The following is a 15,630-nucleotide window of genomic DNA, read 5'->3' on the forward strand; positions in this document are numbered from 1 at the left end:
GCAACACACTGCCAAGTCCTTTCACAGCTTTTCATAGCTTCCACAGCTTTCCTTGTCCACCATTCACCATGCATAGACTCTCCTACACTCCTTCACTCTCACCTGCACTTCCTGTCTGCTTTAAACTCCTTCCTTGGACAGGTGCATTAACCCTTTCCGTTCCCTTAAAGGCACCACAGTCCAAACAGAGGGGAAATATAACGTCCTTCCAGGACCCAGCCATGGCGTCCTGTACAAAGGACAGACCTTAGATGCGGATTAATCAATTTTCTCATTGCCTGAACATTGCAGTGTTCCTACTCAGACACTCTGCCATCCTCTAGAACAGGGGTCTCCAAACTTTCTAAACAAAGGCCCGCATTACTGTCGTTCAGACCTTAGGTGGGCCGGACTGTGGCAGTAGAAAATGTTCCAGCGTTACTGTAAGGAATAGTGCCCCATGTTTAGTATTAGGGGAGGAATAGCGTCCCATCATTGGTATTAGTGGGAGTAATAGTGCCCTATCATTGGTGTCAGTGGAAGGAATCGTTCCCCATTGTTGGTGTCAGTTGGAGTAATAGTACTCCATTGTTGGTGTCACTGGAAGACATAGTGCCCCATTGTTGGTGTTATTAGAAGGACTGGTGCCTCAAGGATGGGATAAAGGCAGGCAAAGGGCCACATCTGGCCCCCGGGCTTCAGTTTGGAGACCACTGCTATAGAATAATCCCTCATGACCCAAGAATAATGTCCAGCTCTGTGCAAAATGGCCATTATTCTCCATAGTTAGGATAAGTACATACATAGTGATTTATGGGGGTGCAGCAATGCCAAGAATCAAAAACCCCGCTCCAGGGCATGCCAAGTAGTGAGAAGTCAAATTTGCTAGCTTCCGATGTCTGTAAATGGGGGGTGTAGCTGCGTCTTTTGTCCAAGTGTTGATACGATTACATTGTATTAAAGACCATCTTCAAGCTATCCCTTGGCCCCTATGGTCCCTTCTGTCCCTAAGTATGTATTCTTCACTTTTATTTTTTATACAGTATCTTACAAAAGTGAGTACACCCCTCACATTTTTGAAAATATTTTCTTGTTTCTTTTCATGTGACAACACTGAAGAAGTGACACTTTGCTACAATGTAAAGTAGTGAATGTACAGCTTGTAATACAGTGTACATTTGCTGTCCCCTCATAATAACTCAACACACTGCCATTAATGTCTAAACTGCTGGCAACAAAAGTGAGTACACCCCTAAGTGAAAATGTCCAAATTGGGCCCAAAGTGTCAATATTTTGTGTGGCCACCATTATTTTCCAGCACTGCTCTAACCCTCTTGGGCATGGAGGTCACCAGAGCTTCACAGGTTGCCACTGGAGTCCTCTTCCCCTCATGTAAGCCGTGCCTCCCTTGCTTGTACATTTGGTGCTCCTTATGTTCTTCATGGTTTTATGTGAATAAAGGCATTTGGATCTCAGTTTGGTGTGCAGCCATCCAGACTTTCCTTTCACCATGCTTGACTGTGGACAAGACACACTTGTCTTTGTCCTCCTCACCTGGTTGCCACCACACACGCTTGTCACCATCTGACACCAAATACGTTTATCTTGGTCTCCTCAGACCACAGGATATGGTTCCAGTAATCCATGTCCTTAGTCTGCTTGTCTTCAGCAAACTGTTTGCAGGCTTTCTTGTGCATCATCTTTAGAAGAGGCTTCCTTCTGGGAGAACAGATGCGTATCTGCCTGTTTGTTTTCGCTTTTTTTGTACTTACCAGAGCTCATATATTTTTAATATTTGTACATGTGTCATTTGCTATCCCCCTTTTTTTCACCAATAAAATCAGTATATTTTATATAATATTGAATCATCATTTGCTGCTAAAAAAACACATAGGGAATTGTTTCTCTCCTTTCTGGGAGGACAGCCATGTAGGGCAATTTGATGCAGTGTGTGGTGTATGGTCTGAGCACTGACAGGCTGACCCCCCCCCCCCAACCCCTTCAACCTCTGCAGCAATGCTGGCAGCACTCATACGTCTATTTCCTAAAGACAACCTCTGGATATGCGCTGAGCACGTGCACTCAACTTCTTTGGTCGACAATGGCGTGGACTGTTCTGAGTGGAACCTGTCCTGTCAAACTGCTGTATGGTCTTGGCCACCGTGCTGCATCTCAGTTTCAGGGTCTTGGCAATCCTCTTATAGCCTAGGCCATCATTTTGTAGAGCAACAATTCTTTTTTTCAGATCGTCAGAGAGTTCTTTGCCATGAGGTACCATGTTGAACTTCCAGTGACCAGTATGAGAAAGTGAGAGCGATAACACCAAATTTAACACACCTGCTCCCCCATTTACATATGAGACCTTGTAACACTAACAAGTCACATGACACCGGGGAGGGAAAATGGCTTATTGAACCCAATTTGGACATTTTCACTTAGGGGTGTACTCACATTTGTTGACAATGGTTAATACATGAATGGCTTTGTGTTGAGTTATTTTGAGGGGACAACAAATTTGCACTGTTATACAAGCTGTACACTCACTACTTTACAATGTAGCAAAGTGTAATTTCTTCAGTGTTGTCACATGAAAAGATATAATAAAATATTTACAACAATGTGAGGGGTGTACTCGCTTTTGTGAGATACTGTACTTAACATTCCTGATGTCTTCAGACTGGTCACTAATGCACAAGGTCCTTTTCCTATTTGGGCCTTCACTGGGTGCTGGGTGGTCCTCAATGATGCGTTATATCACTGTGGGTCCAGGATACCGTGGCCACGCCCCTCACGGGCAGTTCCATGACATCCTGCATTTACAGTGTGTCCTAAAAAATGTAACCACACACTGAACCAGCACTGGGAAAGCTACTTGTGTGAGGGTTGAAGTGTCCTGAGCTGAGGAAGCTGCTGGGCGAGTGGCAAAAAGTCTTCAGCCTTACAGAGGAATAGTCTGGTTGAATGTGACCAACTACCACTAACCTTTCACAGGGGAATTATTGATATATTTCATATGTTTCTTTTGCAGCTACGCCTGAACTCCAGCAGCCAATACAACTCTCAGTCACAAACTCCGGGGATGTGGTGGGTTCTTTAACCCTTCTAAACTTTTACCCCCAAGATATAATGGTTAATTGGACCTGCAATCCCGACCAATACAAAGAGAGCCTGCCAAAGAAGAAGGTCATTGGCAATCAAAATGGCACATTTAGACTTGACAGTCAATATACAATTCCAGGAAAACTCCTAGAGAACACACAATTTATCATGAAAGTCACATGGAAACATGAAAGCATGAAAAATCCAGAATACAGAGAGATCTCCATACAAGATCCAGGTGAGTTAAAGCATAAAACTACCAGGCACACCGTAGGGCAATCAAGACAAGGTGAAAGGACCTCTTGTTGCTCCACCATGAAATGGTGTTTTGTTCCTTTGTTTGAGCTGTCAGAGATACCCGATGCTTCCAGAAAAATATTAGAAGAATAGAATAATAATACATATATATATATATATATATATATTTTTTCTGCTCTATTCTAATATTTTTCTATTCGAATTTGAGTTCATTCTATATGAATTTCGAATTTCAGAAAATGGAAGATAGATAGAAGATAGAAGCAGCCAGGTCATATTCTATTGTATTTGATTACATTCTATTAAATTCCATTCTGTTCTTTACTATTCTTTGATTTTCATTCTATTGTTTTATTATTTTATATTCTATTTTATTGTATTCTTTTTTAGAAATCGATTTATATTTTTTAGATTTTGATTCAAATTTGCTTTCAATTTTCAATCCCATTTTTTTTTTTTTTATCTAATTCAATTCGAATAGAATTTGTTTTCGAATCCGGTCGAAATATTTTCGAATCCGACCGGATTTCTCGAAATTCGGTCGAAAACGAAAGAATTCCGAAAACGAATTTAACACATGTAACGAATCTAACTTAACAAAATTAATTAAATAACGAATTAAAACGAAACGAAACAAAACAAATTTTTCCCTTTTGCACATGCCTATTTGTTTCTGGTTTTTGGTTCCATAGACTTCAATGGATCAAAAATGTGTATTGAAAAACGCAAAATGCACCTGGAATATGCAAGCTGCAACCTGCATAGGTGGGAACCAGACCTTACACATCCATATGTAGGCTGGACCTACTGCTATCTGGAAAGTAGAGCATTGCGCACTATGATTACTTGTAGATTTGTATAGATCTCACCATAGACTTTGATACAGCGTTAGTCCTATAGGACTGTGGACTGAGCCCATCAGGGCTTATTTTTTATCAGCTGCTTTATTCCTTGAGAAGTTGCTTTCATCTATACTACAATTTTCAATTACAACGTATATCTCATTGAGGCCACACCCATCATGGTCTTGGTGCAGGGCACCCTTTTTCCATGTTAGGCTGTTGTTTTTTTTTTTTGTTGTTTTTTTTTAGGGGAGTTGGGTTATATGGGTAATGTGTAGGAATGAGACTAGGTATTAAGGGGAGGGAATTCTTGAGGATGTGGGATGGCACTGGATCTATTGTTACATTTTTTACACGGAAATTAATAAAATATTTTGTATTAGCCTTTAGTAGATATCAGATCCATATTTTATATTTTTGGTTTTCAGGTACTGACAATCCAGCCAACCCTACCCCAGATCCTTCTCCATCCCTGACTCCCCCAGCTGTACTCCACCTAGTGAATATTTTTAATGTATGTTTTTTTTTTTTACCCCAAGTACATTACATTTCTCCACATTAAACCTCATTTGCCGTACACAGGGGTGTAGTTGTGGGTCAGAACTTTACACTATTCACAAACTTGCAACTGTGTTGCTGAAATGTATGATTTTGTGTTAATACATTTTAGATTTTCCATGGCGTCCGAGAATTGAAGATATGAGCCCTCTCATTCTGCAAGTCGGTCAGGAGACCAAAGTGACGTGTCAAATCTCCGGTTATTTCCCGGGAAATCTAAGAGTGACTTGGCTGGAAAAGAGAGGGAAAACTTTCCCTAACCCAATAAATAAATCGGACAAGTACCGTATACCTGATATAGAACATAAGAGGATGGCTGATAACACCTATCAGTGCTCCCCTTCCCTGTCCTTCACACCGACATCAGACAAGGAGGATCTGGAGTTTATCTGCAGAGTGGAACATCCCAGCCTGGAACACCCAATATTACAAAGCACAGGACCACCTATGATAAATGGTGAGTTTTATAAAAAAAAAAAAAAAAATGTATCCTTCAAAATAGCCTTTTTATCAGCAATAATAAAGCTAAACGCTGTGAAGAAGACACAAAAGACACACAGGAACACAGCTCTCTACTAGTTCACTACTATATCATTACATTGATTTTTTTTTTTTTAAATACCAGAATCTTACTATATCAGCCTCTTGCAGTCCCATGTACAGCAGGGCTCAGACAGGGAGAGGTAAAAGAAACTCAAAAAGCTGCTTTTGTGATTGGCTGACTTTTGCACTAAGATCCTAATAATATAAAAGCTCCGTTGGATTTTTTTTCTCAGCACAGTTGCACTTCCTGCACAGAACTCGTCACATTGGAGAGTTACAGCCCAAGAGGAGGGTACACCCCCCTTCTGAAATGTCAGCCAGCCCCCCACTATCACCTAAATCCCCTCACCTCCTGAAATGTCAGCCAGCTCACACACCTCACTATCATCTGACCCCCTCTTTCTAAAATGACCGCCATCCCCACCATTACCCAACACCCATGCAATGGCAGCAAGCCCCCACCCCTTTCCTATGCCTAAACTATCACCCACACCCCCTCCTATAATGTCGGCCATCACCACACACACTATTACCCCAAACCTCCATGCATTTTTAGACAGACCCCCAACTGTCTTACAGCGCCCACTCCTTTTAGATTACCACCATCCCTGCAGCCTTAGCATTCATTGCACCCCCCCCCCCATCTCTCACCATCCACCATCCCAGAGCCCCCACTTCTCAAACCAACAACAGAGCTTGCAACCGCCTCATCCCACCATGCTGCACCTGCCATCTCTCAGCACTCACAGCTCCTGCAGCTATATATTTTTCACCACCGTGCCTTTAACCACTTAACCCCCGGACCATATTGCTGGTCAAAGACCAAAGCACTTTTTGCGATTGGGCACTGCGTCGCTTTAACTGACAATTGCGTGGTCGTGCGACGTGGCTCCCAAATTGGCTGCTGGGAGAGATGACGTATAGCTACGTGCTCTCGCCCAGCCCGGCGGCTGGTCGGCAAGCAGTTAATCTCCCTTCTCTCAATACCCAGCTTCGCTTGTAAGCCCCCTTTTCTTACTAGCCACCACCTCTACACCACCTTCTCTCAGCACCCACCACATCTGCTGCTTCCATTCTATTAGCATCCAATGTGCCTTCAACCCCAATTTATCTCACTACCCACTACATCTGCACTCTTCCTTCTCTCAATACCCCTTTCCCCTCACCACCCTCCATGCATGCACCCACCCATTTTCTCTCACTACCCTCCATGCATTCACCCCATTTTCTCTCACCACCCTCCAAGCCTGCACCCCTTTCCCCTCACCATCCTCCAAGCCTGCACCCTTTTTCTCTCACCACCCTCCAAGCCTGCACCCCTTTCCCTTTACCACCCTCCAAGCCTGCACCCCTTTTCTCTCACCAACCTCCAAGCCTGCACCCCCTTTCTCTCACTACCCTCCAAGCCTGCACCACTGTTCTCTCACCACCATCCATGCATTCGCCCCTTTTCTCTCACCATCCTCCAAGCCTGCACCCCTTTCCCTTTACCACCCTCCAAGCCTGCACCCCTTTTCTCTCACCAACCTCCAAGCCTGCAACCCCTTTCTCTCACTACCCTCCAGGCCTGCACCACTGTTCTCTCACCACCATCCATGCATTCGCCCCTTTTCTCTCACCACCCTCCAAGCCTGCACCCCTTTTCTCTCACCACCATCCATGCACCCCTTTTCTCTCACCACCATCCATGCACCCCCTTTCTCTAACCAATATCCAAGCCTGCACCCATTTTCTCTCACCACAGTCCATGCATGCACCCCTTTTCTCTCACCACCCTCTAAGCCCGCACCCCTTTCCCCTCATCAACTTCCAAACCCGAATCCCTTTTCTCTTACCACCCTCCAAGCCTGCACCCCCTTTCTCTCACCACCATGCATACATGCACCCCTTTTCTCTCACCACCATCCATCACACCTGCACTTCATGTTCCACCATGGCTCCTGTACTTCTCACCACTGCACTTGTGCAGCCTACCCCCACTCGCACTACCAAAGTGATGCAGACACTGCAGCTTCCTTCAATCGAAGATTAAAGTGGTATGTATTCCTTGCAGTAAGGTAAACATGAGCCCTCTCTCAATCCAGCACTGTGCCCCCTTGCAGCAGCGCTGGTCTCTATTCTTCTATTCCTCCTCGCCATTGACTCCTGCTGCTGTCAATCAAATCCTGTGAGGAGGGAGCAGGAGTGGGGCTGAGCCGTGCTGTGTGTGTCTATGGATGAATATTTTTTTATTATTATTACGTTATTATTTGTTATAATTATTTATAGTTATTTATTATATTATAATTAATTATTTTGTGTTTCAAACTTTATCACACCCGGGATGTCTACTAGACTCTTGTTTGGACAGATTTAAGTGAGTTATTTCTAAGAATTACAGGCCTACAATGTAAAACGCCAAATTTCCATGCAAAATAATTTAAGGGTTTACAACTGCTTCAAGAATGCACAAGGTGATTATATTGACAGAACGTCGTAGGCCAATTTCTATCTTTGATTTCACTCTTTTCCTTTCAGTTCCCCCCCAGGAGCTGAACGATGTGAAATTCACTCTCCTCGGATCAGACCAAGTTCTCTGTTCTCTGAGTTTAATGAAGTTTTACCCCCAAAACATTAACATAACATGGAGCTATACAGAACGCTATACTAGACCTTTAACATCAATCAAGAAAATCATTCAGACTGACAATGAGAAAACATTTGATGCCATAAGTGAGTGTACCGTTCCCTGGAAGTATTTCATGTCCTCGGTGCGGGTGACCTGGACACATGACTCACTGAAAGAGGCCGGATACCGAGATCTGAGTATCACAGGTACTGCAGTTTATACAAATATAATAAGTGGACTATACAGTATAAAAAGTAGCGCTAAACCGTAATTGAATGATATTTAATTTGCCAAAGCACTGTGTATCTTAAACAATTGCCATATTTTTCCTTCCTCCTTTTTTTGCTTCTGGATGCTGCTGATTCCTTCCAGCCTCTTTCAGCCACTTCCTGTCTACATCACTCACCCCAGTGTCAGCTGCAGATCATTGTTCTGAATTTGCTTTGTGGTGGTGACAATGCATTTTTCATTATTAACCACTTCAGCCCCAGTTTTACCCCCTTCCTGACCTGGCCATTTTTTGCGATACGGCACTTGCGTTACTTTAACTGGCAATTGTGCGGTCGTGCAACGCTGTACCCAAATAAAAATTGACGTCCTTTTTTCCCCACAAATAGAGCTTTCTTTTGCTGGTATTTGATCTCCTCTGCGGTTTTTATTTTTTGCGCTATAAACAAAAAAAAAGAGCGACAATTTTGAAAAAAAAATAACAATATTTTTTACTTTTTTTCTATAATACATATCCAATAAAATAACATATGTTTTTCATCAATTTAGGCCAATATGTATACTGCTACATATTTTTGTTAACAAAAAAAATCACAATAAGAGTATTTATAGCGTCTAAAAAATAGGGGAAAGATTTAGGAACTTTTTAATTTTTTTATTGTTTTTACTAGTAATGGCAGGGATCAGTGATTTAATGGGACTGCGACATTGCGGCAGACAAATCTCACCCTGACCAGTGACACCAATACAGTGATCAGTGCTATAAAAATGCACTAAACACTGTATAAATGACACTGGCAGGGAAGGGGTTAACACTAGGGGGTGGTTAAATTTGTTCCCTAGGTAGGTGCTTTCTAAATGTCAGGGGAAGGGGACTGACTGGGAGTAGAGAGAGATCGCTGTTCCTGATCACTAGGAACAACTAGGACCCCCCACCTACCCTCCCACCCTGCCCTCACTTACCCTCCTACCACCCCCACCCTTACTTACCCTCCTACACCCCCCACCCTACCCTCACTTACCCTTATACCCCCCACCCTGCCCTCACTTACCTTCCTACCACCCCCACCCTTACTTACCCTCCTACACCCCCCACCCTACCCTCACTTACCCTCATACCCCCCACCCTACCCTCACTTACCCTCCTACCCTGCACTCACCTACACCCTCCCTTCCCACCCTACCCTCACTTACCCTCCTACCCCCCCTGCCGTCACTTACCTTCCTACCACCCCCACCCTACCCTCACTTACCCTCCTACCCTGCACTCACCTACACCCTCCCTTCCCACCCTACCCTCACTTACCCTCCTACCCCCCCCCCTGCCCTCACTTACCTTCCTACCACCCCCACCTTACCCTCCTAGCCCCCCCCCATCCTGCTCTCACTTACCCTCCTACTCTGCACTCACCTACACCCCCCTCGCACCCTTCCCTCACCCCAGGCTCCCCCCAACTCCCCCCACCTCCCAAACCACCCCTCTACATTCTCTTCTCAGGCGATATGTATCGTAATTGGTATTGGTGAGTACATAAAAAAAATTATTGGTACTTGCACTCAGTGTTAAAAAAAATGGCATTGGTGCATCCCTAGTTTTGGTAAATCCAAAGGAAAAATTGTACAAAAAATTGTATAATGTATGGCCAGCCTAAGGATATCATGAGCTGCAGCTCAATGTGATGGCCAATATCCTACTATAAAACCTATACAAATAGGGACAACGTAGGGACTTTTTTACAGTCTCCATTTGCATGTATATACACATGTCACTAGTCACACACATCACCTGTCACATGGTAGTGCTCAGGCCTGCTCATATCAGTTGCATCTCTATAGCACCTATGGTTTTCCATTACATTTGGCTGCAGCCTTATATCAACTGCAAACCATTCAGCTAGAGTTATAAAGCCAATCAAGTGGGTTTCAGTGTTTAATCAATGTGGTTTGATTTACAGATCTTCCCTGGTGCCCTGTGATAGAAGAAATAGACAAATTGCCAATACTTGAGAAAACTGAGGCCAACCTGCAGTATAAAATCTCTCAGTATATCTCACCAAGTGAGCTCACTGTCACTTGGCAGAAGAAAGAGAAGAATGGAAAACTGACCTCTCTGCCAATCTATAGATCAAAATATAGACCAGATACTTCCAGGCCTCAGTTACAACCAGATAACACATACAGCTGTACAACAAGTTTACTGATCACCCCATCACTTCTAGATGACCAGGAGTCAGAGTTCATCTGCCGAGTGGACCACCCCAGCCTGCAGAAACCCATAGAAAGAAGTACAGGACCATTACTAGTCTGCGGTGAGTTTCTTTTTGGCATAAGATGCAATGGGGGAAGCCATGGTCAACTGTGAGGCCTTGTACACACGACCGAGTTTCTCGGCAAAAACCAGCAAGAAACTTGCTGTTTTTTTTTTTTTTTTTGCCGAGGAAACCGGTCGTGTGTACACTTTTCGACGAGGAAACTGTTGAGGATCTCGTCGAGCCAAAAAGAGAGCATGTCTTATTTTTTCTCGACGGGAGAAATTTGGCTCGCCGAGATCCTCGACAGCCTAACAAGGAACTCGACGAGGAAAACGATGTGTTTCGCTTGTCGAGTTTCTCGGTCGTGTGTACGAGGCTTCAGAGTACCATCTTTATCCCTCATGGTTTTTTTTGTTTTATTTTTTAAATTTTTATGTAATTATATCTTTCAAGGTGGTCAACTAAATAAGTTAAAATTAAACATTAATAATAAAAATAACAAAAAATACAACACCAAATATATTTATTCACACTCTCCCAGTAACACATGTTGTTATTGAATCATCATGCACATGGGGGCTGATTTACTAAATGTGTAGAGCATGTTAACTTTCAAGGTACATTATCACTTCACAAATTATTTATTTTATATATTATTTATAGTTATTTATTATATTATAATTTATGATTTTGTGTTTCAAACTTTACCATACCCGGTACGTCTGCTAGACTCTTGTTCGGACAGATTTAAGTGAGTTTTTCCTAAGAATTACAGGCCTACAATATAAAACGCCAAATTTCCAATGTACCACACTGAGACGTAAAAATCCGACATAATCATCCCACCAGGGTGGCTACCAAACAAATGGTTCATATTATTTAACAAATACTGTATGTTTTTGTCCAGCTTTTCCCAGAAATCCAGGATCCTATACAGTGGTCTCTTGTTGTCTACTCCCAATATGTTTAGCTCCATACATGAAACCGCAAATTGCTCATAATATGTAACAAACTTGTTTTTTTTCTAGCTTGTCCAATATATCGGAATCCTATACAGTGGTCCCTAACAAATAGAAGAGAAGCTGTCTTGATTCTTCATCTGCAAAGATTTTATCCACAATCCATAGAAATTTATTGGACCTGCAGTTGCAGACAATTATTAAAATCAAAGAATGAATCAGAGGAGAACAATTTCAACTCGTTTGATGTGACAAGTAAATGCAGCGTTCCTCAGGAGCATCTGATACATTTAGATCCTACAATCAGGGTGACCTGGAAGCATGTTACTATGACTGATCCCGAGTCCAGGGAAGTGTGTGTAAGAGATACAGGTAATTACTGATATGTGATGACATTAATCTCACTTCTTATGCAATGCCAGATTCTGTCACAAGGGTAGAAGTATCCTGAAAAGCCAACAAGGAGACCTCATCACATGGTTATGGAGTACAAACTTTTGAAGAGGATAAAACCAGCCTGGAGAAAATAGAGTCTATAGATGGGAAACTTCATCAAAGTCCAAATATTTTTTTTTTTTCCCGCCCCTATCCCACCCAAAAGCCTCTTTATGTCACTTACTGTAAAAATCGTATTTTGAACACCTTGGGCCAGATCCTCAGCCAGCGGTGCAAATTTAGTTTGTCCTAACTTATGTCATTTAAGTTACGTTGCCCTAAGTTGGTGTCGTAAGTGCCGTATCCACAGCGCATTTGCGTCTAAATGTGCGCCAGCGTAACTTAAATTCAGAGGCGTAAGGCGGGGTTTTTGCAAGTGGGAAGGAAGTGGGCGTGCTTCATTGTAATGAGCCGTGACCCCATGCAAATGAGGCGCCGGCCGTACTGCGCATGCGCGCACGAATCGGGACCTCACTGGGCATGTGCAGAACTGGTCTCGGCGCAATCAGTGAGATAGGTAAAAGGCCAAGTGTACTTAGTTTGAGGATCGCCCTGTGTCTAAAAAGCACCACACACACACACTTCCCTTGCAAAAGTATATCCCATTGTTCCCCTTCCATGAGCAATTTGCTTCTGCTCTGTTTGTTTGTGTGTTGGTAAGTTGTGTTTGTGAGAAAAGTGTTTGAGGAGTTGGAGAGTCTAGTTGTTGTTTGTTTTTGAGAAGTGTATTTATTTAATTTGTTTGTTATTGTTTTTGCTGATTGTTTTTTGGTGTTTGTTTTTTGGTGTTTGTTTTTTGGTGTTTGTTTTTTGTTTGTTTGTTGGTGCGTGTTTGTTTTTGAATTACTATTAGCTGTGTCCTTGTGTGTTTAGATTTTGGTTATTTTTTTGTGGTATATATTTTTGTCAGGTTTTTGGGTGTGTATTGTAGATTGTTTGTCGGGTGTGTTTGTTGTTGCTGGGTGGTGTATGTGATGCCCCCCAAACGCAGGAAGCTTAATTTCACCCTGGGAGAGAAGCAAATTCTTGCTCGGGGCATTGTGAAATATGGGCGATTTCTGCATGGCCCTGAGAGCCAGAACACCACCCCGGCCAGGAGGAGGCAGCTTCTTAAAAAAATCACCGACCAGATCAATGCGGCGGGGGGGGGGGGAGACTAGGACCCCCGCTGGCATACAGAAAAAAATAAATGATCTGAGAAGCGTCGTCCGGAATAAGATGGCAAGGATCGACGCCCATACCAGGGGCACTGGAGGAGGGGGACCCTGCCCAGTCAGACTGACAGAGGAGGAATGGGCAGTGGCCCAGTGTTTCCACCCACAGCAGGTGGTGGGCCTGCCTGGCTATACGTCAGATGTTCCTAGGAGGACAGGTAGGTTTTTTTGTTTATTCTCTGTTGATTAGCATGTGTGGGTGGGGGAAGGGAAGATGTGCCAAGTGTGTGGTTCCTCAAACATGTGATTGTTTTGTGTCCTCCACAGATGGCCAGGAGGTTACACGCCAGGAGGTTACACGCCAGGAGGTTGGAGGCCAGGAGGTTGCAGGCCCATCGGGCCAGGCTGCAGCACCACCCCCAAGACAGGCTGATGATGAGTCCCAAGAAGGGCAGGATTCCCCAGGGGAGGGGATTGGCCAAACCTCCACTCATGAGGAGGTTGAGGGGGAGGAGGTTGAGGGGGAGGAGGATGAGTGGGAGGAGGATGATGAGGGGGAGGAGGAGGAAAATATGCAGATTGGCCGGGAAGTCCTCCTGGCCACTGATATGATGACCTTTGAGTCTTCCCCTGAGACTACCCCTGAGGCTGGCACCAGTCAGGCCACCATCAGGGGTAGCCCCTCCCACTTCTCCCCCAACAGGCCTCCAGTCACCAGGGTCACTCTCTCCCCTCCTCCAGGCCCGCAAGACTCAGCGGCAGCCAGGGGGACAACCCAGGAGACCGTGGCTGTGGGCGAGCGTCTGTCGGCCAGTGTGGTGAAGGACAATGCCCGGCAGACCCGCATTCTTGGAAAAATACTGGAAAAACTTACGCAGATGGAGCACAGCCAGGGTGAAATGATGGAGGCACTCGGTGATGTGGCCACCAACTCAACGGCGGTCATTACATGTTTGAATGACATACAGACCGCCACAACGCGCGTGGCCCATGAGCTGAGTGCCCTGACCCAGGCTGTGCAGGACAATACAAGGTCTGGCCAGGCCAATGCGGCTGCCCTCACTGCCTGTCTCACTCGCATTGCAGGGGCCATGGAGGGCAGGCCAGCAGGGGCGGCTCCTCCTTCCCCAGCTCAACCCCCCCAGGAGGCTCCTCCTTCCCCAGCTCAACCCCCCCAGGAGGCTCCTCCTTCCCCAGCTCAACCCCCCCAGGAGGCTCCTCCTTCCCCAGCTCAACCCCCCCCCCAATGGACATCCTCCGCGACGGCGTGGCCGTGGCCATGCCCCTGCCCAGCCAAGGCGTAGCAATCGCCGCCGCTAATAAATTTGCTGGGATACTTTTGTTTTTTTGTTTATGCATTTTTTATTTTTTTTAATTTGGTCTTCTGTACTTATGATTAGATTTATGTGTGTGAATGATGTGTGAATGTGGGGGGGTGGCATTCCTAAGAAATTAAGGGTGTCACCCTCAGTTTTGGTGGAGAAGGGATCCCCAGGACCAGGGAGAAGTGCAATCCCAGGTTCCTGAATGGTGTATGAATGCACAGTGACATAATTGGAGCCGTGGCGTGGCGTTACTGCTCCCAAGTCCCAAAGGGGGGGGGGGACTTGGATCTAATCCAATTCGATGTGCATGTGATGTGTCTGTGCAAGGAACCACAGTGGTGTGCATTCATGCATTATCATTGTGACTTTATTGATGTGCATTTACAGGGAAAAGATACATTCTTATTGTGACATTAATCATGTACATTTACTGGGAAAAAATGCCTTCTGCAAGGCGTCTCCTAGCTGCTGTGCCCTCAGCAGACCGGGTAGAGTTGGTTGGGATAGTATTGCCTGGGTCAGGGGTCAGGTCATCACATAAGTCAATATGCAGTCCCCTTCTGAGGGCAAAGTTGTGGAGTATACAACATGCCCCAATTATTTGGCACACAAAGTCAGGGGAATACAGCAGGGTACCCCCAGACTTATCCAGGCATCTGAAGCGGGACTTCAGAAGCCCAAAGGTCCGTTCAACCACTCCCCGGGTTCGTATGTGCGCCTGGTTGTAGCGTTGCTCTCCTGGGGTTTGGGGGTTCCTGAATGGGGTCATTAGATGAGGTCCCAAGGCATATCCTGAGTCACCTGTAAGGGAAAAGACAGGAGGATATTAGTCATGCATGTGCCCCTTGTGATGTGAGCATCATGGGGGGGACATACCTGACACACATGTCACTCACCAATCAGCCAGCTGTCTCCATACATGTTCTGGTCAAAATCTCTTGAGATCTGGGTCTGCCGGTAAATATAACTATCATGGCAGGATCCCGGAAATTTAGCACAGACGTGCCAGATGAGGCCATGGGCATCTACGATGACTTGCACATTGATGGAATGCCAGCCTTTACGATTCCGGAACATGTGCTCAGTATCATGGGGTGGTTGTAGTGCCACATGGGTACAATCAATGGCCCCGATGGTGCGTGGAAATCTGGCAATGTGATAAAAGTCGGTCATGGTCTTTAAACGCTGATCCTCCTGGGTGGGTTTTTGAAACTGATTTCCCATGCGCCGCAGGATTGCAGGGACCACTTGGTGCACACACCTGCTGATGGAGGATTGTGCCATCCCAGCCACGCCTCCACTTGTGCGTTGGAATGAGCCAGTGGCCAGAAAATGCAAAGTGGCCAGTACTTTGGTGAGTGGCTGCAGTGCATGGGAGCGTTGGGTTGGG

The 15,630-nt window shown here is 45.0% G+C and overlaps 1 protein-coding gene across 1 annotated transcript in view; it reads left to right on the forward strand.

Moving 5' to 3' along the window:
- LOC120944351 overlaps positions 1-15,630 on the forward strand; it is a 75,890-nt gene that overhangs the window by 42,337 nt on the left and 17,923 nt on the right. The window contains exons 7-10 of the mRNA XM_040358402.1: positions 3,008-3,316; positions 4,849-5,193; positions 7,797-8,093; positions 10,071-10,424. Of these exons, the coding sequence (XP_040214336.1) occupies positions 3,008-3,316; positions 4,849-5,193; positions 7,797-8,093; positions 10,071-10,424 (1,305 nt within the window). The remainder of the gene's footprint in view (positions 1-3,007; positions 3,317-4,848; positions 5,194-7,796; positions 8,094-10,070; positions 10,425-15,630) is intronic.

The sequence above is a fragment of the Rana temporaria genome, chromosome 6, assembly GCF_905171775.1.
Source record: "Rana temporaria chromosome 6, aRanTem1.1, whole genome shotgun sequence".
In the NCBI taxonomy this organism is placed as follows: Eukaryota; Metazoa; Chordata; class Amphibia; order Anura; family Ranidae; genus Rana; species Rana temporaria.